The sequence below is a fragment of the Nyctereutes procyonoides genome, unplaced genomic scaffold, assembly GCF_905146905.1.
Source record: "Nyctereutes procyonoides isolate TBG_1078 unplaced genomic scaffold, NYPRO_anot_genome, whole genome shotgun sequence".
Taxonomy (NCBI): domain Eukaryota; kingdom Metazoa; phylum Chordata; class Mammalia; order Carnivora; family Canidae; genus Nyctereutes; species Nyctereutes procyonoides.
In genome coordinates, this window is record NW_026575044.1 from 49,543,387 (window position 1) to 49,569,313 (window position 25,927).

Below are 25,927 nucleotides of genomic sequence, written 5' to 3' on the forward strand. Positions count from 1 at the left end.
TGCACAAAGAAAAATTTGACATCTATCAAAATTATAATCAAAGACATAAAACTGTTGTTTTCTAGCCCTAATTAAAGGAACAACTCATTGTTTGATGACAATTGTTGAATGTTAAGTGTTGAATCACTAAATTGTATACCTGAAACTAATATTACACTCTTTGTTAACTAACTGGAATTTAAATAAAAACGTAAAAACATACAAACATACAAACAAACAAACAAACAAACATTTCCCTTCCTACAACCTTAAAGTGAATCAACTTGTAATAAGTAATAGTTAATCTGCTAATCTGTTAATAGTTAATCTGATTACTTCAGTTTCTGAAGTAATCCTGTTAAATCTAATTAGGGACATTAAGGTTGTCCTATAATGGAAGACCTTTTTCTTTGGTCGTCTCTCCATGTTTTATTACTTGAGGATGGAGTCAGACCTTACTCATGTCTCTGTCCCCCACAGTATCTGCCACACAGTTCTTTGTAGACTATATCAACCACTGAAAGTTTGTGGACTAAATCATATGCATATACACAGAAAAAGCCATTTATCAGGTTAATTATTCAAAATACTGGAGTGTCCTGATGCTCAGTATTATAACCAGTAGCCATAATTTTTCTCTGTAGAGTTTAAAACTCCTAATCTGGGGATCCCTGGGTGGCGCAGCGGTTTGGCGCCTGCCTTTGGCCCAGGGCGCGATCCTGGAGACCCGGGATCGAATCCCACATCGGGCTCCCGGTGCATGGAGCCTGCTTCTCCTTCTGCCTATGTCTCTGACTCTCTCTCTCTCTCTCTCTGTGACTATCATAAATAAATTAAAAAAAAACAAACAAACTCCTAATCTGTTCCTCCCCTTATTCTTTTCCTGTTTTGAAAAGGATTTAGACAATATGATGATTAATGAGTGTTTTATTTTGCACAATAAGGAATTTAAGTTTTCAGGAACAATATCTGAAAGAGAAAAAATGAATTTGGGATGTTAACAAGTAATGGCAGCATGGCTTGAAATGTCATGAAATTATGCTGTCACTGACATGATGGTAATGAAGACTCAAGGTTCAACAATTCTAACATCTTGAATTAAACATCCAAAAATAAAGATAGGGTTATTCATTGTATTAGGAATGGCCATTTAGGTGGGGCTTAAAAGTGAGATCCAATGAGATAGAAATGATCTCTGAGGCCATTAAAAAAATATTTATAGCAGCTTTATTTGTAATTGCCAAAGAAGTAGAAACAACCCAAATGTCCTTCAACTTTTCTAAGCTTAAACACTCTTTGGTACATTTATACAATACGATACTACCAACTAACAAAAAATATTTAAGTAGTGACACATGCAACAACATGGATGAATATTAAATACATAATGCCAAGTGAAAAGAGCCAGCCTCAAAAGCCACAGAATGTGTGATTCCATTTATACGACATTCTGGGAAAGGCAAAATAGTAGGAACAGAAAATGGATGTGCCAGGAGCTAGAGGTGAGGGAGAAAGATCCTATAAAGGGCACAAGAAAGTTTTTGGGTGATGGAACTATTCAATATATTTTTAAGTTTTTATCATTTTTAATTTTTTTTGTATTTTCTTTAAAAGATTTAATTTATTTATTTGAGAGAGAGCAATAATGAGAGCAAGCATTAGCAGAGAGTAGGGGCAGAGGCAGAAGCAGATGCCTGCTGAGGAGGGTGCCCGATGCGAGGCTCAGTCCCAGATCTCAACACTCACTACCATGGGTGTTAAATATGATTTATTTCTGAGTTGATATATATATAGAAATATTTATAGAGAAAAATCACATTTATTCTAAAGACTAATGAATGAGATCTACAATGTTTTCATGAGCAAATTCTAGTATTTTCACAAAAAGTTTGCCTTAATCTGAATTATTTTCTATCAGCCAAGCTATCTTTATTCTCCCCATACACAGTATGGTGTGAAAGACTTACTGGGCTATTGGTAGTCTTCTGGGTAACAATCCTTTCTTTACTTAGTTCTACTTCAGACTCATGGAAAATTATCCTAATTCCATTTTTCCTTTTAAAATATTTGCATTGTCACTAAAATCAAAAGATCAGAGCCTAACCATTTAGGCAAGAGCAGACAGGTAGCTCTAGCATTGTCAGAAGATGTTTGGATATCCTCATTAGAAATGATATTTAAATCAAGTTATGAATCACATAAATGAAAGAAGTTTTCATTACTTTCTAATCACACTTTGTAAAAGCATTTGCCAGCCTGATATTAATGTTATTAATGAAGCTTGGCCAAGAATGGCCCTTGAGGTATGATAAAAGGATCAATTTTATTGTTAAACATGAAGACTTTTAATGATATGCTCAGTTTTTTAAAGATTTTATTTATTTATTCATGAGAGGCATATATATATAGAGAGAGAGAGGCAGAGACACAGGCAGAGAGAGAGAAGCAGGCTCCATGCAGAGAGCCCGATGCGGGACACGATCCTGGGACTCCAGGATCATGCCCTAGAACGAAGGCAGATGCTCAACTGCTGAGCCACCCAGGCATCCCTAATGATATGTTCATTTAAAAGATCATTCCTATTACATTATATGGGTGCCTCCATGTCCCCGAGTGCTGAGCCTTTGCTCACATAATCCCCCATCTATAGTAGTCCTCTCTTGTTTCTCTTCTATCCATTGACCCATTTATTTGTTCATACATTAAGCACCAACTTGGCCTCAAGCAGTGTTTGGGTGGAAGCACCCCAGGAAATCTAAAGAGTGAGGAGGAAGAGTGGTTCGGAGGCAGGACAGAAGAGCAGCGAACAAGGTCCTCTGAGGTGTGGAAGGACACGGTGCCCTTGGGGAACTGAAGAGGGTCAATATAGCTAGAGCTTAGAGATGCAGGAGACAGACTGAAAGGCAGCAGCCAGCCATGTCCAAGGATGTCACCAGCCCTTTCCTCATGGAACTTTAGGCTGCTCTTTTTAGGTCACCCCACCTCCCACCCCATCTCCAGCGCATCTTAACCAGCAGCAGTGGCTATATTAACAACAACAGCATCATGGCGTCATGGGGCCGCATGCTTCCGTCCTTTCCTCTCCCCCTACCAGGCACTTTCCAAACATTGTCACACTAAACAAAACTAGCCTATGTGGCAGACACTACCGTCATCTGCGGCCCACCACCCCTCTATATTTTCTTCTATTAAACGGTCTCCATTTTTTTGCATCCATTTTTCATATGAAATAGTCTGGTATCCTCTCATCCTCTTTATAATCCCGTAAGGCCATGCTCCAGTTCATCTTTGTCTCATTGTAGAGACAATCACAATGGAAGGACAACAGTTTTCTCAGATCACTAAGGCTATCACTCCTTTCATTCTGAAAAACCTATTTCTACAAATATCCATGGATACGCAATGAAAATGTTTTTGAGGAACCGACTCACATTTTGGATCACACCAAATTTACTATTGATAAAGATATTTAACATTTTATTTTTATTTTTTAAGATTATATTTATTTATTCAATATATATTGAATATATATAGAAATATATATAATATTGAATAATTGAAATAATAAATATAATAAATAATATATTGAAAAAGATATATTGAATAAATAAATATAATCTTTATATATATAATCTATCTATATCTATATATATAGAGAGAGAGAAAGAGAGAGAGAGAGAGAAAGAGAGAGAGAAGGAGGCAGAGACACAGGCAGAGGGAGAAGCAGGCTCCATGCAGGGAGCCTGATGTGGGACTCGATCCTGAGACTCCAGGATCATGCCCTGGGCCAAAGGCAGGCGCTGAACTGCTGAACCACCCAGGGATCCCCTAACTTTTTTAACCCATGGTGCCCTTCTCCCATGCTTCCATCTGTACCTGATGATTCTGCTGTAGCCATGCATATGGGACAGTAATCTTCTGGAGCATATTTGCATTAAAGTGGGCACATGTCTCCAGCCTCTAACTTACCTCTCAGTCACACCAGGCAAGATGAAGAACATCCAGAAGTGAATTCCAAACACGAGAATGACCTGAAAAATGACCTTTCCCAGTACAGTCTTCCTGAGGTATAGTGCTCGGTCCACCACCATGGTTCCAAACTGTATGAGGACCATCACCAAAAATGGCCCAGGAACCTGGTCCTCTGACAGGGAAGAAGTGATGTCTGCTGCTGCTGAGTGTTTCTGGGAAGGAAACAATAGGTTCAGGCATGAGTGGCACTTCACAAGATAACATCACTCTTACTCATTGAATGTGCAGTGGCCTCTGCCCCCAACCTACCCCAAAGGCCCAGAAGCCAAAGACGATGATGACAAAGTCAACAGTGTCGGCCAGGAACATGAGCACATACACGTCGGTCACAGCACTATAGTCTGGGTGGATGAGGTCGTAGAAGAACTGTCTGATGGGCACATATATTTGCAGAGTCCTGCAAAACAGAGACCCCCAGCACTTGCTTCAGGAGGGGCAAGATGGGAGGAATGATCAGATACTGCCATCATTCCATTCCTCTGCATCCCTCTTTCCAAGTAGGTCACACCTCTCTTGTCAGACTCAGCAGAGTCCAGTAGGGTAGCTCCTGTTCTAACAGGGTGTAGACAAATTCATTGCCAAGGAAGGCATTGTGGCCCTTTTTGCCCATGAGACCACAGGCCTCTTCTCTTGCTTGAAGCATAGCAGAGTGGTCTAAAGTCCCAGAAATGAGAGGTTGGGCAGAATGGGTGAGGAGGGTCAAAGTGTACAAACTTCCAGTTATAAACAAGTTATCCCAGGGATGTAATGCACAGCATGGTAACTGCAGTTAATCCTATACTGTACATTAATCTTATTCTCATTATAAGAAAGCATTTTGTAACTATATGTGGTGACGAATGTTAACTAGACTATTGTGGTGATCATTCCTCAACGTATGCATGTATCGAATCATTATGTTATATACCTGAACTTAACCTAATTTTATATGTCAGTGATACAGAACAATATGATAATGGGTCATTTTCTTGTACCTTAAGCAGATGATGTTTGCTATATGAGAAGTATCTGCTCTTTGCCCCTGGTTTATATGAAACAACTGATACCAGCTACCTGGTCCTAAAATAAAACACACCACTCAAGCGTCTTCATGCACTCACTTCTTTATGGTAAATGCTTTTGCTTTGATTAAATGTTCTTGAAGCTTTTCCATATAAAGTTCCCTTTTACTTTTCTGCTTGATGCTTAAAACACTGCTTCCTTTTTGGCTGCTGTTTCGGGTGCTTGTGCTGCCTAGAAATAAAAAGAAACCAAGACGTCCTGAGTTACGGTTTGTTGACATAAATATTGCAGAGGCCCCTTGGAACCCCTATGGCAGTGGGATGGCTTGAAATGGTGAGTATACACAGGTGCCTGTAAGGACAGTGACTGAGCATTTGGGATGTGCAGTTTCTTTCTTTCTTTCTTTCTTTCTTTCTTTCTTTTCTTTTCTTTTTCTTTCTTTCTTTCTTTCTTTCTTTCTTTCTTTCTTTCTTTCTTTCTTTCTTTCTTTCTTTCTAGAGATTTTATTTGTTTATTCATGAGAGACACAGAGAAAGGCAGAGACATTGGCAGAGGGAGAAGCAGGCTCCCCATAGGGAGCCCAATGAGGGACTTGAATCCAGGACCCTGGGATCACAACCTGAGCCAAAGGCAGACACTCAACCGCTGAGTCACCCAGGGGTCCCTGGAATCTGCAGTTTCATCTCTGCCTCCACAGTAAAATGCATCTGGGGCTTCTACACCCAACACTGGTTCTTTCTAGGGTTGTTATGTGATCTTTATCTCAGGAAGAAAGAGACTATAAGAACAGTTTTTATAGTGCCAACTGGGGCCCCAGGTTGTGGGGCTTCCAGGTTGGGTCCATGGCCCCTGCCTTTTTCATGTCCAGATTTCTCTAACTGTAAAATGAATATTGGATGACTGCTGATGTCTGCCTGAAAAATGCATCCCAAGGATGAATACACAGGTGTTTGGAAAGCTTCAGGCAGGATCACTATAAGTACAAAAGCCCAATTTCGGCAAGAATGACAACTGTAGAGCTATTCATCTGCTGATGATACTTACTAGTTAGTATGAAATGAACAACCAGGTTAGGGTATAAATAAATGGTTTTACTAAAAATTCCCTTGATTAAATCTTAAAAAATAGTGATTTATAGCATTCTGGTTACCCCCAGCAGAATCTCTGGACATGACTTAAAAACTAGCTTGTGCGCACATAGGCAATTTTTCATTGCCATTTTTCACAATCACCTGAAATTTTTCATAGCCATTTTTCACAATCACCTGAAATCCTTGCCCTGGGAAGGAATTGGACATTTTGAAGAATGAGGTGACTGCCCCAGGTCACACAGCTGAGTCAGGATCTCAACCCAGGTCTGTCTGATTTCAAAGTACTTTCTTCTCATATCACATCTCTCTCTTTGACAGCACAAAATAAACCTCTGCCCAAGACCCAGACCCCCTGGCATCAGAACAACCAGAAAACTCAGGAGTTATTCCAGCTTGAGGATATCATGCAACAGATACCTCTTTTGGACCTATTGGAAGAAAAGCTGGATCTGGGGGATATCTGGGAGCTGCTTCCCGATCGCTTCCTCCGGATGGTGGTGGACTGCTCAGGGAAGGACACGTGCACTGACTCTGCAGACGCGGCCAGATTGATGGATTTCAGAGAATCGGAGGAGGCCCTCCTGCCACGACTGAGGGAGAGCTCATCATCTGACTCTTCTTTGTCTGTACCACTGTCAGTGATGTCATCTTCATCCCACAAACCATGGCACTGAGAAAGCAGAACAGACAATTCAGGTGGTCGTTTCTGGTGACGGAGCCACTGTTCTGCTCTCTGGCATCACATCCCCCATGATTAGAAAGCCAACAGTGAAATATGGTGACTATTGTTGGTGACACTGTATTATATAACTGACATTTGCTAAGAGTTAGAATTTAAATGTTCTCACCGAAAAAAAGAAAATAAAAAGGAAAAGAACACAGATACCTATGGGAGGTGATGGGTACTAATGAACTCTATCGAGGGAATCCTTTCATGGTATCTACGTAAATCACATCACCATGATGCACACTTTAAATATACTACAATTTTTTGTCATTTATACTGCAGTAGAGCAGAGAAAAGATTAGAAAACTGATGGATTCTAGAAAAGCTTATTAGCTAGATGTTTATGATGGTCCCATTAGAGTGGGTATAGGTGTGTGCAGTTCATTTGAGTTTGGTTAATTAATTGACATGGAAGTAGATGATGTTTGGCAGATGGAGTAAAAGTGAAATTATAATCACTTGACTTGTTATTGAGTGAAAGTACTTTCTAGAACATATTTCTCTATGCTTACAAGTAGCATTTTAAATATCAACGGGTGAATTTAGCTCCAGCACCCCATGCTCACCAAGTGTCTATACTTAAATACTGATGCTGTCCCTCCCTCAACCTACACAGTAAGATGTGAACCCCTGGATCACCCATGGCTGAGTCAGGAACAGAGCTGCAAATGTTTTACTCGAAAAATGTGGGTCCACATATGAGACAGAGATTGTGATGCACTCTGCAGAATTTGGATTTTGCTTCAGAGAAATGGGCAAAAGGAGCTGGTAAGACAGAGAGGAAGACGGCTAGCCGAGGAGGCTGAGAAAAACCAAGGACCTTGCTGGTGCGAGATGCTACCTAGAGAGCAAATGCCCCTTACAATGACCTTGCTGCTACTGCTCAAAGGTCCCCAGTGAGCCTACTGCTTTCTGAGTTCCTAGACTGCTAGGCTATGTATTTATTCCCCAGGACCTCACCCAGTCCTCCCTCTGACATGAGCTATAGAGAACAAGAGTTCCAGGCCAATTTACTAAAATTCAGTTTGTCGAAAAACAACTTGGAGAATGATCAATTCACTAAAAGACAAAGTCACCTAATTTACAGATTATTCATAAATATCAATAGATATATTATTTCTAAAAGATATTCAGTGGATGCTATTCTTATAAACATAACAAACTTTCTAGATTTTCATAATGGGATTTTTAAATTTGTAACTATTTCATCTCTTTTAAATCATTTTAAACGTTTTTCCCTCTTTTGCCAACATTTGAAGATACTTAGATTCTTTTACTATTTTTCATGGTAGCATATTTGTTAGTGAATTCTTCCAATTATTTATAAACATTTCTAGCAATTCATACCAAATAAGATAGTTTTAAGCACTTCTGAAATTTCCATAGTTTGAGTTGTTTGGTTTCCATAGTAGCATTGTTTAAGAGGTTTCCACAGCTGTAGGGTAGTTTTCTTCTTATGAAATATCTGTCATTCCAAAAACTATTTAATATCATTAGCCAAAATTCCAGCACAATAGTACCTCAAATACATTCATCATACATACAAAATTTTCTAAGAAGAAATCACTAAAAGTATATCAATATGAAACACCAAAATTTTGTTTACTATATGCTTTACATTTTTTAAAAGAGTGAGCAGTAGGAGAGGGGCAGAGGAGGAGAGAGAGAATCTTAAGCAAGATCCATGCCCAGTGCAGAGCCTCATGCAGGGCTCGATCTCACAACCTTGAGATCATGACCAAAACTGAAACCAAGAGTTGGACACTTAACCAACGGAGCCATCCAGGCACCCCTGAAATTTTTTAAATGATGCACAAAAGGGTATAACAAGTTGCCAGAGAGTTCTAAAGTGACCAAATTTATATAATCATGTCTTTTTAAAAAAATAATTGAGGTATAATTGATATACAACAGAATACCACCATGTCTTAAATGCAGAAATTTAAACTTCAATTTCTAGAACTAAGAAAATGCTGTTAATACATTTGTTAATATATTCATAACAAGAGTTAGTAAATTGTATGAATTCAGGTAATTTATCAGAAGAACTGGAAAATTCAGGCAAATTCGATTTTGGCCAACTGGTTTCCTTGGAAAGCATACCTTTGCCAACCCACTACACCCCTGTGACCCAAGTAAGGTGATCCCTGAGTGGAGGGTTAGGGACTTGCACATTTTGTAAGGTGATGAAGATCCTGACCAAGCTATATGCAGAGGAAGCCCAGTTTGAAATAGCACACTGAATAGGACAGAGTTGAACACACTGTTACACACGTATGTGTTTGTGTGTGTGTATTAACTTATGTCAGCTTGTTCTAAAGAGGAACTTTAATAAAGATACCACTTGATACAATGAATTTAAAATATTTTATAAAAGGAGGTCATTTTAAAATAAGAGATGGAAGTCTCAATTGGCACATTGATACATAAAATGTATATTATGCAGCAATTTCCAGTTTTTATAGATGAGTAGCATATTTGCAAGATTAGCCTTTAGTTCACAGTGTACAAGAACAAAAACCCACATTGTTTTTCAGAGGTAATGACAATAGTTACTGAACCTGAGATAGGCCATCCTGTAGATAGGTCTTCTCAGAGTGATGTAATGAACGGCTTTCTCAACAGTAAGCTTACAAGAAGCCCAGCCCTGGGCTTCACTTAGCCATTTAATGTATGGTCTCTCACTAAAGCTAATTGGTTCATGACAAGAAATATCCAACAAAAGCAATTCTTCTAAAAGAAAATAGACAGAAGTTGGAACCGAGATGAGAGGCAATATGATCCACCCCAAATTGTAACTCTCTGGTATTCTGGCTTAAACAAGGAGCAGAATTTAGTGTACACCATCCAAGAAATTACCACAAATATGGATTAAGCATGATATGTTCATAATAGAGGTAGAAATATTAGGGAATTTTCTCTCAGATGTTATAAGTTCCATTACTGAGCACATAGTGTTAGAGAAAACATCCACTAAATGAACAGAACTGTTAAAAAAAGAAAAAGAACATACAAGTAGATTCAGTCATTGACCTCCTGGCCTCATCACCAATCCTAACGTTCAGCTTCTCTAGGAATATCACAGGTGGCTGCAATTATCAACATGTGCTCATTAGGTGTTAATGTACCATACCTTTAAAATTGATCGATGGAAGAAAAGAGCCAGGAGCTGAATGAGATCGTAAAGGACATAACCTTCTTTCTTTTCCACTCCTATGATATTGGGTGGATGGTAAGGCTTATCTTTATTCAATTCCACATTCTTGTTCCAGGGAAAAAACCCAAATTGGAAAAAATACTTGACCACAATTGCCACCTACACATGGATGGTGGAAATTAAAAAAAAAAAATTACTCTTTTTAAGAATGGTTATATATGAAAAACAGTGATAAAAAATTAAGAAAAATGATCATTTCATAGTTTTGGTGATAATTATGAATACAACTATGTAGAATAATAACATTATGATTCTCACATGAACTTTAGACCAAGAGTAATATTTTACTTTCACTAGTGCCTCTTTTTTTATAAATTTTTTTTAATTTTTTTAAATTTATTTATTTATGATAGTCACACACAGAGAGAGAGAGGCAGAGACACAGGCAGAGGGAGAAGCAGGCTCCATGCACCGGGAGCCCGACGTGGGATTCGATCCCGGGTCTCCAGGATCGCGCCCTGGGCCAAAGGCAGGCGCCAAACCGCTGCGCCACCTAGGGATCCCCTCACTAGTGCCTCTGATTGCAGATATACACGAGGGCCTGTCAGGTTACTCATGACACCTACTTAAATGATTTTCTCTATTTTTGAGGACTTGGATAATCTATACTGATATAATTATTCAGCTACTAAAATATGGTAATGGGGTAAAACTTGAACAAAAAGAAGTTTATATTTTACACATTGCTTTAATTTATAATCTTTCTGAGCATTTTAGGCATTTTTGATGCCTATTTTCACTTTCTTCTGACCTCTCTCTTCTCACCATTTTATTGTTCCCTGGAATTTCTCCTCAAGAAGAAATAAAAGTAGTAAAACAAAGACTTTCCAGTTGTGATGACTAGTTCAGGGTATAAATGTTGTAGAGAGGAATTTTTTTGGCAAAGACATGTGAGAAAACTGATGCTCTTTATTTAAGCATCCCTCTAAAACTTGCGTCACCTGAGATTAACTGAAATATATGCAATTCATCAATAAAAATATTTTTAAAAGTCCTCTTTTGTCCTAGAGTCTCATTTTATCTCTTCTCCTGTCTCTTTCCTTCTTACAGTCAGCTTCTATAAAGAACACTCCTGTGTTCCTTATCATGCTGAGCAGCACCGCCACATACTGGATGCCAGAGCAGAAACCTGAAGCTCATCTTTGCCTTTCCCCTTCTCACTCACACCCCAAACTGTTTTAGTCACTTACTAAAATGTCTCATTTACCCACTCATCTTCAATATTATCGCCGTTGGGTCAGTTCACATCCTATGACCTCTCACCTAGACAGTTTAAAACAGTTTCCTAGCTGGTGTCCACTTTCATTTTCTGTAAAATCTTGCTAAAGACAAACATGACTGAGACCTGCCTCTGTTCAAATGCTTCCATGTCAAGAGGAGAAAGTCCTGAGCATAAACCCTGTTGACGTTCCCAAGAGCCTGCTACTGTGCTATTGACTCACAGCCACTGGAAGCCACCTGTCATTCTTGGCACATGACACAGTGTCTTATGTCTTTGTTTCTTTGCATAGGTTATTCCGAATGACTTGCAGCTCCCTTTGCTTTCCATCCTTTGGTGACCTTACAATCATCTCTAAGACTCAGGTCTAAGATGTTCTTCACTGAGAAGTTGCCATGCCTGTCTCCACTGCACTCAGGCTGCATGAGGCACAGTATCCATCTTTCTTACATACTCTAAGGCAGTCTTGTGTCCTGTTATAGAGCAGTTATTTGCTTACAATGATGTTTGCCACATTGGTCTGTGTGGCATTGAGAAACAGAAAAACAACTTAAAAAAAAAAAAGACTTATTGTCCTCTTCTTATGCCTAGAACAATTCTAGGGTTTTGGCACATAGTCTAAGTTGTACAGTGAATTAACATCAACCTAATTTTCCACTTCCTCACTCCTCAGTGTCACAGAGAAAATTGAGAAGCCAGTTTAACTTAATTAGGAAGATTTTACTTTATGATCAAAGTGACATATAAGCAGATCTTGTTCCCTTTTCTAAATTGTTAGTACCTGCTCTTATTTTACTGCTAGGTTGGAAACTCCTTCACAAGGAGTTATTAGAACAGACCCACTCCCCAAATAGGGAGTCATTTTTGTCCTGGATCACAAAGTGATATAATGGAAGTAATACTTAAAAATTATTGTTTTAGCAAGATTGTGATGGACAGGCTACTTAAAACAATAGATATTTGGGCTTTACATATATTTTTTATTTTTATAAGCATTTAAATGAATTTAAAGAATTATGAAAATGAGATACATGATACCTTAAACCAATACTTTTGAGATGATTTGACAAAAACTGTTTTATTTTACTGATTTACCTATTAATGTATAAAATCTCTAAAATCTAAATGCACATCCATCATGAATTCTATCCTTTAAGAAGCAATTACAGTACCCTTGTTAGTGAAAACTTTTCCTTATGAGTCAGGTAAGAAAATCAGCTTTCTTCACAGACCCCAGAACACAAATAACTATAATAACCCAAGGCACAAAGTCTATAGAGTCTCCCGTTTTATTCCCAAATTTATTGTTGTCACGGGAATTTGTGATCTTCTATATATTTAATAAGGAAAATAGAAAAGCAAGTTTAGACAACTGGGAAGAGTGTCTCCTGTCCCCTCACATGTGATGAAAACAAGCTAATTTACCCTTGTTTCATTCAGATTTTTAAATAAGCGCTCATATGACTTTGTGTTCTGGTGTGTGGAAACCGGCATTTAGGCTTAAAAATGGGAAATACAACTGTTGTATCAAACTATAGTCAAAATGCTTACTGTATTGTTTAATTTGGCATCCATTCACTGAACATCCACTGGCACCAAGGCATTACACTTAGTTCTGCATAACACATTATCTCAGTGGTTAATATCATAGGCCTGATGACCAGATTTCAAAAGCCTAAACCCCACCATTTGCCAGTTAGGTAACTCTGGTCAATTATTTAATCTCACCAAAGCTGTTTCCTTCTCTGTTAAATGGAATGATGTTAGCATATATCTTGTGTGAGGTGTGTAATGTGAAAAGACACACACAATTGCTAGCATTCAGCAGCTGTTCGTAATAATCACGTGCCTATCTAAGAGCATCCATCCTAACTGAATGTCCTATGTAAAGCTGTCCTGGAGACAGGGCAGGCCTGCCTAGAGTAAATGCCAGCAGCAATTTCCAGGAAGGTTCCACCCCAAGCTTACCTCTGTGTAGACAATGGCCATCATCCAGAATCGTCTACTGGGCCTGGGGACAGATAGCATGGCCCAGAGGAATATCAGAATGGGAAGCACAAGAGTGATCATGGAGGCAGAGACCATGTGGTTTAGTATGATCACAAAATAGCACACCATTTCTGAGCGGGCCACCAGAGTGTTGTACATGGCATAGAATAACAGCAAGAACCGGGGCTGGCCAACGTAGAATTTCTCTGACTCTTCAAGCTCATCATCATGGAACATCCTGTAAAATAAACAATGCAATGATAAATTCATCTTAATTTCTCCAAATTACTGATTTCCACCTTGCATGATCCCTCCTGTCCCTCCCCACTTCCCATGTCCTCAGATTTCTGGTGGAGTCAACCTAACAGCCTATTACAGAAAGAAGCCTGTGCACAAGTATCTATTATGGACGGCTCTTGATAGTTCTAGCACTCCCAATGGAAGCACTTAGCCATCTAGGTGGACGGTTCTCCATGGGAGTTCCTCTACCTACGGCCACAGGGGCACAGAAGCCCCGCAGGACTTACTTGTTCAGCAGCAGCTCGCTGGCTGTCAGCTCGTGGGTCAGGGGCGGTAAGATGCTGGACTCGAGCCTGTCCGAGCGGCTTTCGTCGGGGCTCACAGCCATGTGGCTCTGGCCTGCAGAGTCATCCCGTGAACCGAAGGACAGGCGCTCAAAGCTGACGGCCTTGCTGTAGGACGGCGGGGCCTCCACGTCCCCGTCCTCTGTGGGGTACTGCGGCAGCTCGGCGTCCGGTGTCAGGCCGACTTCTGAGGCCTCCGAGCCCTCCGAGGCCTCCTCTGGCCCCACGTTCCCCGTGGCCTCCCCGCCCTGGTCTACGTCTGCGGCCACCGCCTCGTCGTCCTGCTCGGCCTCCACCTCCGCTATGGTTTCCGTGGTCCCCTGGCGCGAGTACAGCATGGTGCACTGCGTGGGCTCGCTGTCGGGAGAGAGGCACGGCATACATCCCGCTCTTGGCATCCGCCGGGGCTCCGGACGCCTCCCCAGCACTCCCCAGTGAAACCGTGAAGGCTCGCCGGAACTCTAACTACCCCAACCCACATCCACCTGCCTTACTCCCTTACGATGGTCACGTCTGGGCTGCAGAGCCTGCCAAGAGCAGTCTCTTGGCAAAAGCGACAAGGGCAAAAGCACACACGCGGGGCTGAAAACCCGAGCAAGTGACGTGACGGGGCTCATAAGTTGCTAAACCCACCTAGGCACAGAGGTTGTCTAAATCCGCTCAGGACTCACAGCCGTGGGTTCCAGTGTTTATTTCCAAATCAAGACCATTAGCATAGCACACCTACCACTATATTAAAGAAGGGTGCCTATGGAAACAGGAAGCCTTGCCAGTCCCCATCTGTAGGTGTGGGCCAGGTGGTACCCTACTCTCAATTCTACACAATGGGCCCACACTTGCCCATAAAGGGAGGATAGGAATGGTAAAATATTAGCCGAATTAAACAACAACATGCTTTCTGGAAAAGATGGCATACTTCTTAAACACCCGTTCCTCTTCCCTATTTTTCCATCCTTTGCCTTTTTCTCACTGGTGCTGATTACCTTTGACTGAATGTTCACCACCTCTCCAGCTCCCTGTCATCCCCCGCTGGGTTCTTTGCCTTGCACATGGAGATACCACCTTTTCCTCCTCAAGGGTACTGTGGACCTCTGGCCCTTCTCACTTTGAGCTTCAGGCTCCACCCACAGGGTGCACTCCTGCTCTCTCTCCTCCAAACGACTTCAACTTACTTTCTTCTATCTGCTCCCCATGGAGTGTTCAGTCTCCCAAAGCTTCCCTACTTATCTTCACCTTCTGTATTTGGCAACCTGACCATCTCTCTTGTACCTCTTCTTCTGTGGTCCTTTATCTCCTCACTTTCCCTGACAGAGACTTTGGAAATGAAAATACAGCAGCCATGCCAGGGAAATTCATGGCACACCTGGTTTTGTCGTCCACCCCAGCCCCTGAAAGGGAGAAGGGCAAAACTGTTCTGGAGCTGTGGAATCCCGTAGATGTAGATAGAGTGAGCCATACTGCATTAGACTCTGAAGTTGACCTGTTACCTGATTGGGCATATAGTGAGCAGTGAGAGTCCATAAACTCTGAGATTCTCAAATACACAGATTGTACCCATTTTTCTTGTCATAGACACCAGTGTAGACATGTCAGTAAGTAAGTGGACGGGTGTATGGATGGATAGATGGATGGACCGATGAACAGGCCTTGCCCTTCATGACATCCTGAGACTGAAAAACATTTGTGTGAACCCTTGATGTCCACTCAGGAGTTTAATGTTCCCAGGACCTTAGCCTTCAGTGTGGATATCACATAGAAAGCTCTGGGAATGTCAAGGCAAACTGGATTTTTTCCTAGGACTTACTTACCTCAATTAAACAGCCGCCTAGGAAGGTCATGAAATTGATCACCCGAGACAGTTTTCAGAGCAGTGGAGCCAACCCCACATCAAGGCTAACTTCCAGTTGGATTCTAACCAATTGCATGCATGCTCTTTTACAGTTTTGTATCAGGTCTGAGCCTGAAGGGACTCAACAAGGCCTGGTACCTTCAAGATTCAACCAAGTGGAATGGGACAGCATGTGCCTGCCAGAGGACATCTCAAAAGGCCAAAGCATTCCCATCAATGCCAGGCTCCAGCATACTGCAGCACTGTATTAAGATTCACAGCTGTCAACAAAAATAAGTTAACACCCCTCTGATTTACCACCTATGTACAGTCAAAACTGAAATTTGTCTTGAACTGGGTCATTTTGGTGTCAGGATAAGCACAATGTAGCTGATGTCTTTATGCCCCTGTGGACCATTCTGAAAGGCAATTCAAAAGGGAACTTTTGGACCATATGCAAATGACTGCATTTCTAAGTGATTGTGGTTTTATGGTGGGATTTCACGAGGCAACTCAAGACCAATACAAGTTACCATCTACAAAGAGATTATATTCTACTGCATCATAATGTTCTTTTCAAAAACCAATGGCAAAATATATTCTAACTTTTATAGAATTATTCTTATCAACTAAAAAGGACTACAGGTGGCAGATTTAAAAAAATTTTTTTTCCTATTGCTTGTATCTTTCCTGACACATTTTCTCCCATGAGGACTGCCTATATGAGCTCTCAATCATGGAGAAAGCATGCTTATTTCTTTAAAAGCGGAAAGGGTAAGATACTTACAAAATGGAAGACAAGATTTATAATAAGGATTTTTAAGAAACTCCTAACAGACAAAAACTAAAGAGCAGTTAGTTTCATAGAATGCTGTCCTGGGAATGATCAGTTATGGCCCAGAACGAGTGGCGGTTATGCTTTGGTTAGTCATGCAAATTCTTAAAATCAAAACTAAAAAACAAAACAAAACAAAACATACGTCACAAGCACTTATATTTGCAATGACATGAAGGTGAAAAAAGTGATAAAATTCTGGAACAAAGCATGCATGAGGTAAGCACCTTGATGCTAAACTGCCACTGTCAGCTGATGAGGAGGACATATCCATGCTGAACATTTTACGAAGCCTAGGTCGAGCACGCTCACTTGTTTTAGGAACAGTTTCTGGTCCATCTAAATCATCAAGGGTAGACTGCCTTGAGAACAGCATGGTTGCTTCAGTGTAGCAGCTAGCAGCGCAAACAGTTACAGAGACACAGTGTTAAAACGCCAGTGGTACATAAGTTTACACATGGATCAATTGACCAACACATTGCCATGCAGCAAACCACACACAACACCAATGTTACTGACCACGAGAACCACCACAGGGCTCGAGGCTGGGAAAGGACCTGTTTGGCCAACAATAAAACATAGCAGTCCCCGATTTGTAAAAAAATATTGGCTGGTGATAAATCATGAATTGTCCCTCTCTGGGTGGGACAGGGAAAGAGAATAATTACAAGTCCCACCATTTCTTACGCAGAGCAGAATTCATACTTTAGAACTTTGTAACTGAGCTTTTTTTTTTTAATTAAAGAAAATACGTTTTAGTTGGAGCTTCCGATCCTGAGTTCATTGAAAGTGTTTTGTAAGCAAATTGTTGAAGCAAGAATATCCGCTTATATAAAATGTATATAGAACATTTCAATTAAAAAAAAATAACAGTCTCCGAAATGAGAGAGGGAACCTCAGAAATGACCACAATGAACTGAATTGTCCACTCCACTTTCTGAGTGGTATTCAGTTAAGCCAAACTAGATGCCTTGCATGTAGAAAAGATGCTGGTTTGATATGCAACTGGATATAAACCAACATCAAAAAATAAAAAAAAATGGTACAAAGGAAACAACAGATGAAGTCTAGCAATGGCAGGATCATTTTGTCTGTTAACTTTTCATTTTGCCTAATGAGTTTTTTCTTCTGGATCATGTTTTAGGTCTTGAGAGATGTTATTAGGACGAGAACCCACTGGCTAAAATCCTCATGTCTTGTTACCCCATGGACCAATGATTGGGGAGGGAATGGTGGCTGACTCAGGGTTGAGGACTGCATCAGCTACTAGAGGAGAGGCATTTGTAGGCATAATTTCAGGACTGGCATAGAGTTTAACCCAAAGGAAGACAAACACCCCAAAGAGCCTATGAAGGAGGCTACTAGAATAAGAATCTTCTACCGTGAGCATCAATGACCTGGCTGATCCATGAGAACGGGCCTTTGTGATACAGGATGACTGATTTCCTGGCTGAACATCATCCCATGAGCAAATGAGGTCTACAGTGTGCAAGTTGGGCAGGTGTGCTCAGTTAGTGACTGTGAGGCAGAATGGAAACCATGCAGGAAGTAACAGCTTCCAGGGTTTAGGAAGTAGGGACATTTGGGTCATTTACTCATGGAACCAGTTAAAGGGCTTTTCAGGTTCCAGGAGTGCTCTGTGGAGCCATCCTGCTGTGCGTTGTCACATGCTGTGCATGTGGTCGAGACAGAGGTAGCGATGAGAGACGTGAGCAGGTGAGCAACCAAATGGTCTCTAATAAGGACATAGAGACTGATTTTTTTTAAAAGGCCCTACCTCCTTTAGATATCATCAAATCCTTGACAGAATGAGACAATGAGGACAAGGTAAAGTAGAAACGCAAAAAGGCCAAGTGCAGGGAGGCCTGGGCTTGAGTCCCTACATTGACGTTAACAGGTCATTGAGGTTTAGATAAATTAATTCCCTGCTCTTAAGTCTTAATTTTTTTTTAAAGAATCAGAAGAGGTTGTAATATGATGAAAATAACTATAGATATAATTGCATATTTGATGAAGCTGTTTCAGTAGAAATGTTTGACCCTAAGTTTATAGATCTATTAACTCCATTTTCTCTTTTATAAGACAGGGGAACTTCTGTATTTAATTTCCTATTCTTAGAGGTACACTCCTACAGCCTTTTAGGGATTTACAGGCAAAAAGATACTGTGTACTGTCCCCTGCGGCCCTGCTCAGATTTTCTGTGTGGGGACCACTGTTCTAACCCTTAAGTGTGACTTATCTTGTTAATGTCTGAGTCCACTGTCACAGCAGCTTGCCCTCACACTCCACACCATCCCACCCACTTGGGTCATATGGAATGTCACCAATTTATCATCCAATCCTGGGCAGTTTGAAAAGTGGAAAGGAAGATGAGGAGCTTTCTGATAACAGGCCCAGATGACAAGCCTGAAGGGACAGGTGCTATCACCGCACGGATCAGCCCACACTTTGAGCCACCCTGGGGCACATGCAGCCTCTTAGGTGACATATTTCAAGTGATAACCACTCCCTTCATATCTAGGAATGCTCCTTAGAATGTCATCTAATGTTTCTCACAACAATTTAAATAATTTGTTTTCTGGGAATGTAGATGATACCTGATTTCATAAAACAACCATTAAAATAAGTGCCATTTTTACAGCTGGATTTGAAGGAAAGAGTGATTTTTGCAATAAGTCAGAGGGAATACAAAGTCTCATCCCAATCCCATCTGCAGTAAGCCCCAGGGTGAAAACAGTGACGTGGATGCCAGAGCAGAGCGTGGCCTTTGGGACAGCTCCACCCAGGCTAGGTCCCCTGCATAGGGGACGGGGCCACACTGAGTGTGTGTGGCCCCACTGGGGATGGTGCTAGACCCTGCTTAGTAACACAGGTGTCTCCAAGTGAACTTCCACACTCTGAATTCCTCCTTGGGAAGATTCCTACCTTTCTAGCAATCTGCTAGATTGTGGCTTCCTGTAGGCTTTAATATAGACAGATTTTGTCTGCAGGTTTGATAGTTTCCTAAAGCAGAAAACTGGAAGTGGAGCTCAGCCATTTAGAAAGAGCCAGCATGATGATTCATTTATTAATGACATAATGAACCCTATCATGTCTCTCTTTTCTTTGGGTTGAAATAAGAAATAAAAGATACATTAGGAACTAATTTTAAAGGTCCTGGTTTTCTACTAGTAAATTCATTGATTGATTGACCACTTCTAAATTTGGGGGGTATTTTAACAGGTTTTGTGAAGAAGCCATCAATGGATTTAAATAACTCCTGTCTCAGGTTTTTGATCATGGGTGTGGTTTTATATTTGTAATCTTGGGTCCGATTTAAAGGCAGTTACTGATTTTATTTTAATCAGTCTTCCTCTTCTTCTTTTATCCCTCTTAGGTTATGACTTATACTATTAAATTAATTTCTTGATCAGGCATGTTGTCAGTGTTATGTAGTTAAAAGTTACTAATACAGGAATCAATTATGTTTATATTATGGACAACTTATTTTCAATTCACTCTCTAATACTCTCTTTTATTTGTTTGATTCAGAGCTTGACTCTTGAGCAGCTATTCTCAAGCCAGGTCAGGAGGTCTGTGAAATTCTTTAAAATTTATGGGAAAAATTTGTACTTATTTGCACTTTTCCCCTTTGGATGTTAGAATATCTCAGCATTTTTCTCCTCCTACCATTATCTTCCTCTTTCTGAAAACCAGTTGTTTGATCATGAAAAGGTTATAAAGTGGGTAGGTTTGGAAACTCTGTGATCCCCTGACCTTCATTTACCCCAGTAACTAGGAGGCAGCATCTATCAGCATCTTGGATATTCACTACATTTTGACACATTTTTTTCCCCGTATAGACAAATCTTGTCTCCCTCTGCCTTCCTGCTGACACACTTGCACATATGGTCATGCGGTCTCTATTTATTTTTAAGGGAAGAGCTATCATGAAGTAACTTGGTATATGTATGAGCCTTGGTAGAATGTGGATAAAAATGGATTTTCAGTTTTTGCATAAAAATGAATTCAAAGAGAAAATAATTTTGTTTAAATTACTGATCTACATATAGAGAAAATTGTTGCAATAAGGACAAATTTAAAAAGTTGGCAGCTTTCAAATAGGACAGTTATTTATGATTTGCAAAAAGTAAAAATAAAATGCAAACTGTAATGATTTTTTCATCTCAGTGGAGTCTGTCCAAAGAGAATGAAGCTCCCCTTTCAAAAATGCAGATTGTGGGGCATTTTCAGGAAGACACACAAGGGGGCGCCGTCAGTACTTGTCAATAAAAGGACGCTAGATTTTCACTTTGTAACTTTGCTATTGGTAGTGGTTTTGGAATTACTGATAAGAAATGTATTTATGTTTGGGTGTAAAGAGAATGAGAAACTTTTATTAGCATGCCCACTGTTCTACTAGTCGCTTATCTTATTCTAGATATTAAAAACACTTTGAACAGGATCTCAATTAGTAAATAAATGTTTTGACCTTGAAAGTCTTAAAAGAATTTCTGTCCTAAGTGTCTCTTCTCACAGAAATCTACGATAGCAGAAATATGTCTGTTTTTTTTTTTTTTTTGGAGCTGACAAATGAGCAAAGATTATTCCCAAATTAAAGGGAAAATATAATGCCTTTGATTTTCCCTGATTTAAAAGAATCCATCCCTATTTTGGGGGAAAGTAGAGGGCAGGGATATATCCAAGCAGAATTTTATCTAGTACAAAAATCACATTTAGGGTAGCCTGGGTGGCTCAGCGGTTTAGCGCCGCCTTCAGTCCAGGGCCTGATCCTGGAGACCTGGGATCGAGTCCCACATCGGGCTCCCTGCATGGAGCCTGCTTCTCCCTCTGCTTGTGTCTCTGCCTCTCTCTCTCTCTGTCTCTCATTAATAAATAAACAAAATCTTTTTAAAAATCACATTTAAATCAATACATGAATGCAGGTTTTTTTTTCACAAATAAAAATGAAGTTTTGGTATACATTCTATTTTAAATCTTCATTCAATGCAATGAATATCTTTCCATACCAATAAATATAGATCCGCATCAATAGGTAATTATTGGGTAGCAAGACTACAGGTACAATTGGAGAAGCTCAAATATAGCAATGCAGCAACAGCTAAACAGAGCTCTTCAAGGTAAAACTTTTTCTTACCCACCTCTCCCCATTCTGGTCGCAATTTCAACTTGTAGTTGTCTGTTTTTGATTTGGTATCAATAAAATAGTCTCAGTTCCTTCTCCTATCTTGTCCTGTAATATATTCAGTCTGTGGAGGACAGATATTCCAACAGGCCTCTAAAGACCTGCATCTCTCCAGGGGCTCTCCAGGGGCTTCTAAGACAGCAGGGCTTCTAAGACAGCAGGGATGCCTGGCGTGCCTGTGGCCCTTCCCAAGGCAGGCATCCCAACCCAAGGTTCTTTTTTTTTTTTTTTTTTTTTAATGATAGTCACACACAGAGAGAGAGGCAGACACAGGCAGAGGGAGAAGCAGGCTCCATGCACGGGAGCCCGATGTGGGATTCGATCCCGGGTCTCCAGGATCGCGGCCTGGGCCAAAGGCAGGTGCCAAACCGCTGCGGCACCCAGGGATCCCCCAACTCAGGGTTCTGGGGAGAGTCCTATGGGTAGGTATTTCTTCCCAGACTCACACTACTTAGAGATGATGTACCTTCATGTGTCTATCTCAAAATCAAGTTCAGGGTCTAGCATGTACTTTTAAACATGTTTAATAAAAGCAACAAAAGTCCTCAGTGGTGATGTTCCTGCCCTATAACGATGTATACCAGGTGTGACTCATCCCATCTAGCTAATCATCCTAGGCATGTCAGCCTCCTCCAAACACAGGACTTCAGCTTTAACTCAGAAGCTAGCTCCGTGCAATCGGCAGCAGCTGTCTAGAAAATTGAGGGAGAGAATGGGAAGGCTCAACTGGGGTAGGTAGTAAGAAAGGCACATCAGTTCTCAAAGTTGGCCTGGAGTGCAGGAAAAGGCCATGAGGGGCTGCATACCTTAGTGGTTGAGAGACCGGGCTCTGAGCCGAACCATGTGGTTTTGGATTGTTCGTGGCTCTTCTTTTAAAATACTTCCTAGCTGTGTGGCTTTGGGTAAGTGACTTAATCTCTCTGTAACTGAACTTCATGTTCTGTGAAATGGGGATGATAACATGCATCTGGGGCTTTTGAGGATACAGTGAGGTAGCCCATGTACACTCTGTCACGCTGGCCCGTGGTGAGTACAGGGCTCCTGTAGTGAGACTATGCATGTGATCCCACAGGCCAGAGAAGATGAAAGCTGATAGACTCCCTTCTTGAATTTTTATTATGGATCACAAAGTAACAATTCTGAAAGGACAAGATCAAAGATAGCAACAGATGGTAGAAGATTCTAGTAAAGAAAATACTCTGCGGGGCAGCATTTTTTCAGAGGAATTAAAGATACAGCCGTTGACACAGTCACTTTGTGATTGGAAAGGCTCACTCATTCTTACTTGCCTCCAGCTTGGAAGTCTCTGTCCTATGCTTGTGAGTCATACAGGTGTTTCTAATATGTTTTTTTTTTTTTTTTTTTTTAAGTAGGCTCCACACTTGGTGTAGAGCTCAAACTCATGGGGTTCAAACTCACGGCCCTGAGATCCAGACTTGAGGTGAGGTCAAGAGTGGGACACTTAACCAATTGAGCCACTAGGCACCCCTCTAGTAGCCTATTATTGATACCTGATTGTACCTGGCTCAGTCAAGGGGAGGACAGGATTCTTTTTGCTTTGCTGCACGCAGGCAGGTAGGCTGAGGGGGGTGGGGATCCATGTCAGTTTCTGATTAACTGTTGCCTCAGACATTCATTTCTCATATTGCTGAAGTCCACCTCTTTTACCTTTGTCAAAAGCAAACCCACTGTTTAGAACGTGAAATACCTGGAGATACTGTCATGTGAATCTAAGCTATCCATCCTGTGGGCTGTCTGTGCACCGGAAGCTGCACCAGGACGGTCGTTAATGGTGTCCAGTCCAGACTCTCTGGAAAGGTTCATGATGTGGTTCTGGTAGTACATGTGGATGCTCTCCCGAGTGGGGACGTTGCCCTGTGGAGGGGAGACAGCGCCACAGTTCTTATTTGCCGGTGTGGCCACCTGGCATTTCTCAATACCGGTAACTCTCATCGGCACACACACCTTGTGCGAAGATTACAAAGCTAGTCAAGGTGGGGATTGATTTTAACTCATTGAATTAATGGCTCCCAATATCACTGGGTAAGGCTCACAAGAAATCCCTTCTTGGTTATGGGCGAAGATGTTCAAAAGGCCATAAGTCCTGGGGATGTCATGGACAGCATGGTAACTGTACTGCATTTTTGAAAGTTTCTAAAAGACTAGAACTTAATAGTTCCCATCACAAGAAAAAACAAAACAAAACAAACAGGAACAATGTGCGCTGGTGGATGTTAAATCAACTGTGATCATTTTACAATAAATATATACAAATATCAAATCATTACATCATACATCTGAAACTAATATGTTTTATGTATTATATCTCAATAAAAATAAGATAAAACCTTTTCAACAAACCCTTTCTTATATGTAGGTAATTTTGCTAAATGATAGTAACTTTTTCAGAAACAAACTATTAGTTTTAAATACTATCTATAAACTGTATGTGATATTTTGTTGCTCTGCATATATCTTAAAGTTTCAGATCACACTTCCCAGACTAAACAACATAATCCACGAGACAGTGGAGCCTGTGGACTTGCAAACTAGGGAGGGGAAGGAACAGAATGAATAAACTGGCCATTGTCCCAGGACTGTGTGTGCATGTGTGCGCACACATGTGCATATGTGCACGTAGTGTCTGATTATTTTAATTCTGAGCATGGAGCAGATTTAAATATACAGAAAAACAGAAGGGTTATGTCTGAAAGACAGACTGCAGATTTTGTGTTATCCTATTTGGAGCCCTGGACATTGACTTTTAAAATCCTTATAATGTGGGAAGAAGCAAAAAGAATTGTACCAACAGTGTTACCTTTTTAATTTCTCTGGTCAGCATGCATCTTTCAATTCTCAGAACTGTAGATATATCAATATGCTCCCTTGAAATGGAGTTAAGCCAAGTTGTGAAACTATCCACTGTTGCCAGAAACAGAACCCAGGTAAATTTCAAAATATTAAATATCCTCTTGATGATATTATCTAGGAAGAAGAAAAGCAACAAGATTTCAAAGGAGCAAAATACCATCAGCCATTTTGCTGTTGTGTAGCACAGCGATGTTTTACCAAAGGCAGACCTGGCTTCAGACCTGCATGCCTAGTACGGAGTGATGCACGTGACACTCAGCATGATGGGGGGCATGAAGGAAGACAGGCAGTATAGGAAGCTATGGGTGGGTCTATCGAGACATGCACTGGCAGCATCAAAACCCAAATGGGATAGAATTTTTATCCTGTAGTCAAAACAGCAGTTGGAATAGGTGCATTTACAGATAATAGGTTTGATAAAAAGTAGAGATTGCACTCAAAGACGTTTCTCTTGATGACACAGGGACAGAAACAGTCTATCTATCCAGGAAACTGGGTCCTTTAATGCTATTTAAATAAAGTTCTTCTTTTCTTAAGTAATGATTATTGTTGGAAACAATTCTATTGATTCAGTAAGACTTTTGATGCTTGTCACTGCAGCTGCATTTCAGTTAAAACACGTTCCAGCTTATTATGTAAAAGGGCTCAGATACTACTAAATTATCTCCATCATTCTATTTCATTATATTGAGCTTCTCCAAATTCTGCACATGGGATCACTCCTGTACAACCAACAGATGCTGTAAGATTCCTGATGCACTTGGGTTCCCTCCTCTGTCTGCCACTGTGATGTGAGGAGCCTGGCCAAGCTGCCCAGCATGGTAAGCTCAGCTCAGATTGCCACCGTGTCTGTGACATCATCTGGGTGCAGCACATGTGCCTTCCTTGTGCCCTCAGAGAATTCCACAGGAGCTCCCTGATGATCATTAAGATTTGAGGAGGTTCCAACTGTGACCTAACTTATTTGAGGTCAGAATTGAAATAAAAGAGGGAAGATGGTGTCTTTTTTTTTTTTTTTTAAGATGGTGTCTTAACTGCCTGTTTGACTCATCCATTCCCATAAGCCAATGGTTTCTCATCTGGTACACAAGGAATCCTTCAAGCTGGGCCACCAAATTTTGATCCACGTGAATTTTTTTAACTTGGCATTTCAAAGATTATGTTTTGTTTGTGATTTCCAACACTGCGGTAAAGTGAATACTTAGCAAACATCACAATGAATTAAAAACTGCCTTAAGTGTTTACTAATGAAAACCTAAAACACCTCTACCACCATCAAGAAAAACAGCTTGTACCCTTCAACCTTCTCCCAACTGAAAAAAAAAAAAGAAAGGAAGGAAGAAGAAAATAAAGGAAAAGAAAACAGAT

At 40.6% G+C, this 25,927-nt stretch overlaps 1 protein-coding gene across 2 annotated transcripts in view; it reads right to left on the bottom strand.

The window, feature by feature from the left end:
* PIEZO2 (piezo type mechanosensitive ion channel component 2) overlaps positions 1-25,927 on the bottom strand; it is a 447,149-nt gene that overhangs the window by 17,056 nt on the left and 404,166 nt on the right. The window contains exons 36-45 of one of the 2 annotated variants that reach the window (XM_055324441.1): positions 24,507-24,673; positions 23,397-23,563; positions 16,731-16,898; positions 13,784-14,197; positions 13,236-13,494; positions 9,965-10,147; positions 6,522-6,774; positions 5,112-5,244; positions 4,261-4,408; positions 3,949-4,163 (exon numbers count right to left, since the gene is read on the bottom strand). In XM_055324441.1, coding sequence (XP_055180416.1) covers positions 3,949-4,163; positions 4,261-4,408; positions 5,112-5,244; positions 6,522-6,774; positions 9,965-10,147; positions 13,236-13,494; positions 13,784-14,197; positions 16,731-16,898; positions 23,397-23,563; positions 24,507-24,673 — 2,107 coding nt within the window. The remainder of the gene's footprint in view (positions 1-3,948; positions 4,164-4,260; positions 4,409-5,111; positions 5,245-6,521; positions 6,775-9,964; positions 10,148-13,235; positions 13,495-13,783; positions 14,198-16,730; positions 16,899-23,396; positions 23,564-24,506; positions 24,674-25,927) is intronic. The other variant, XM_055324440.1, reaches the window with a different exon arrangement.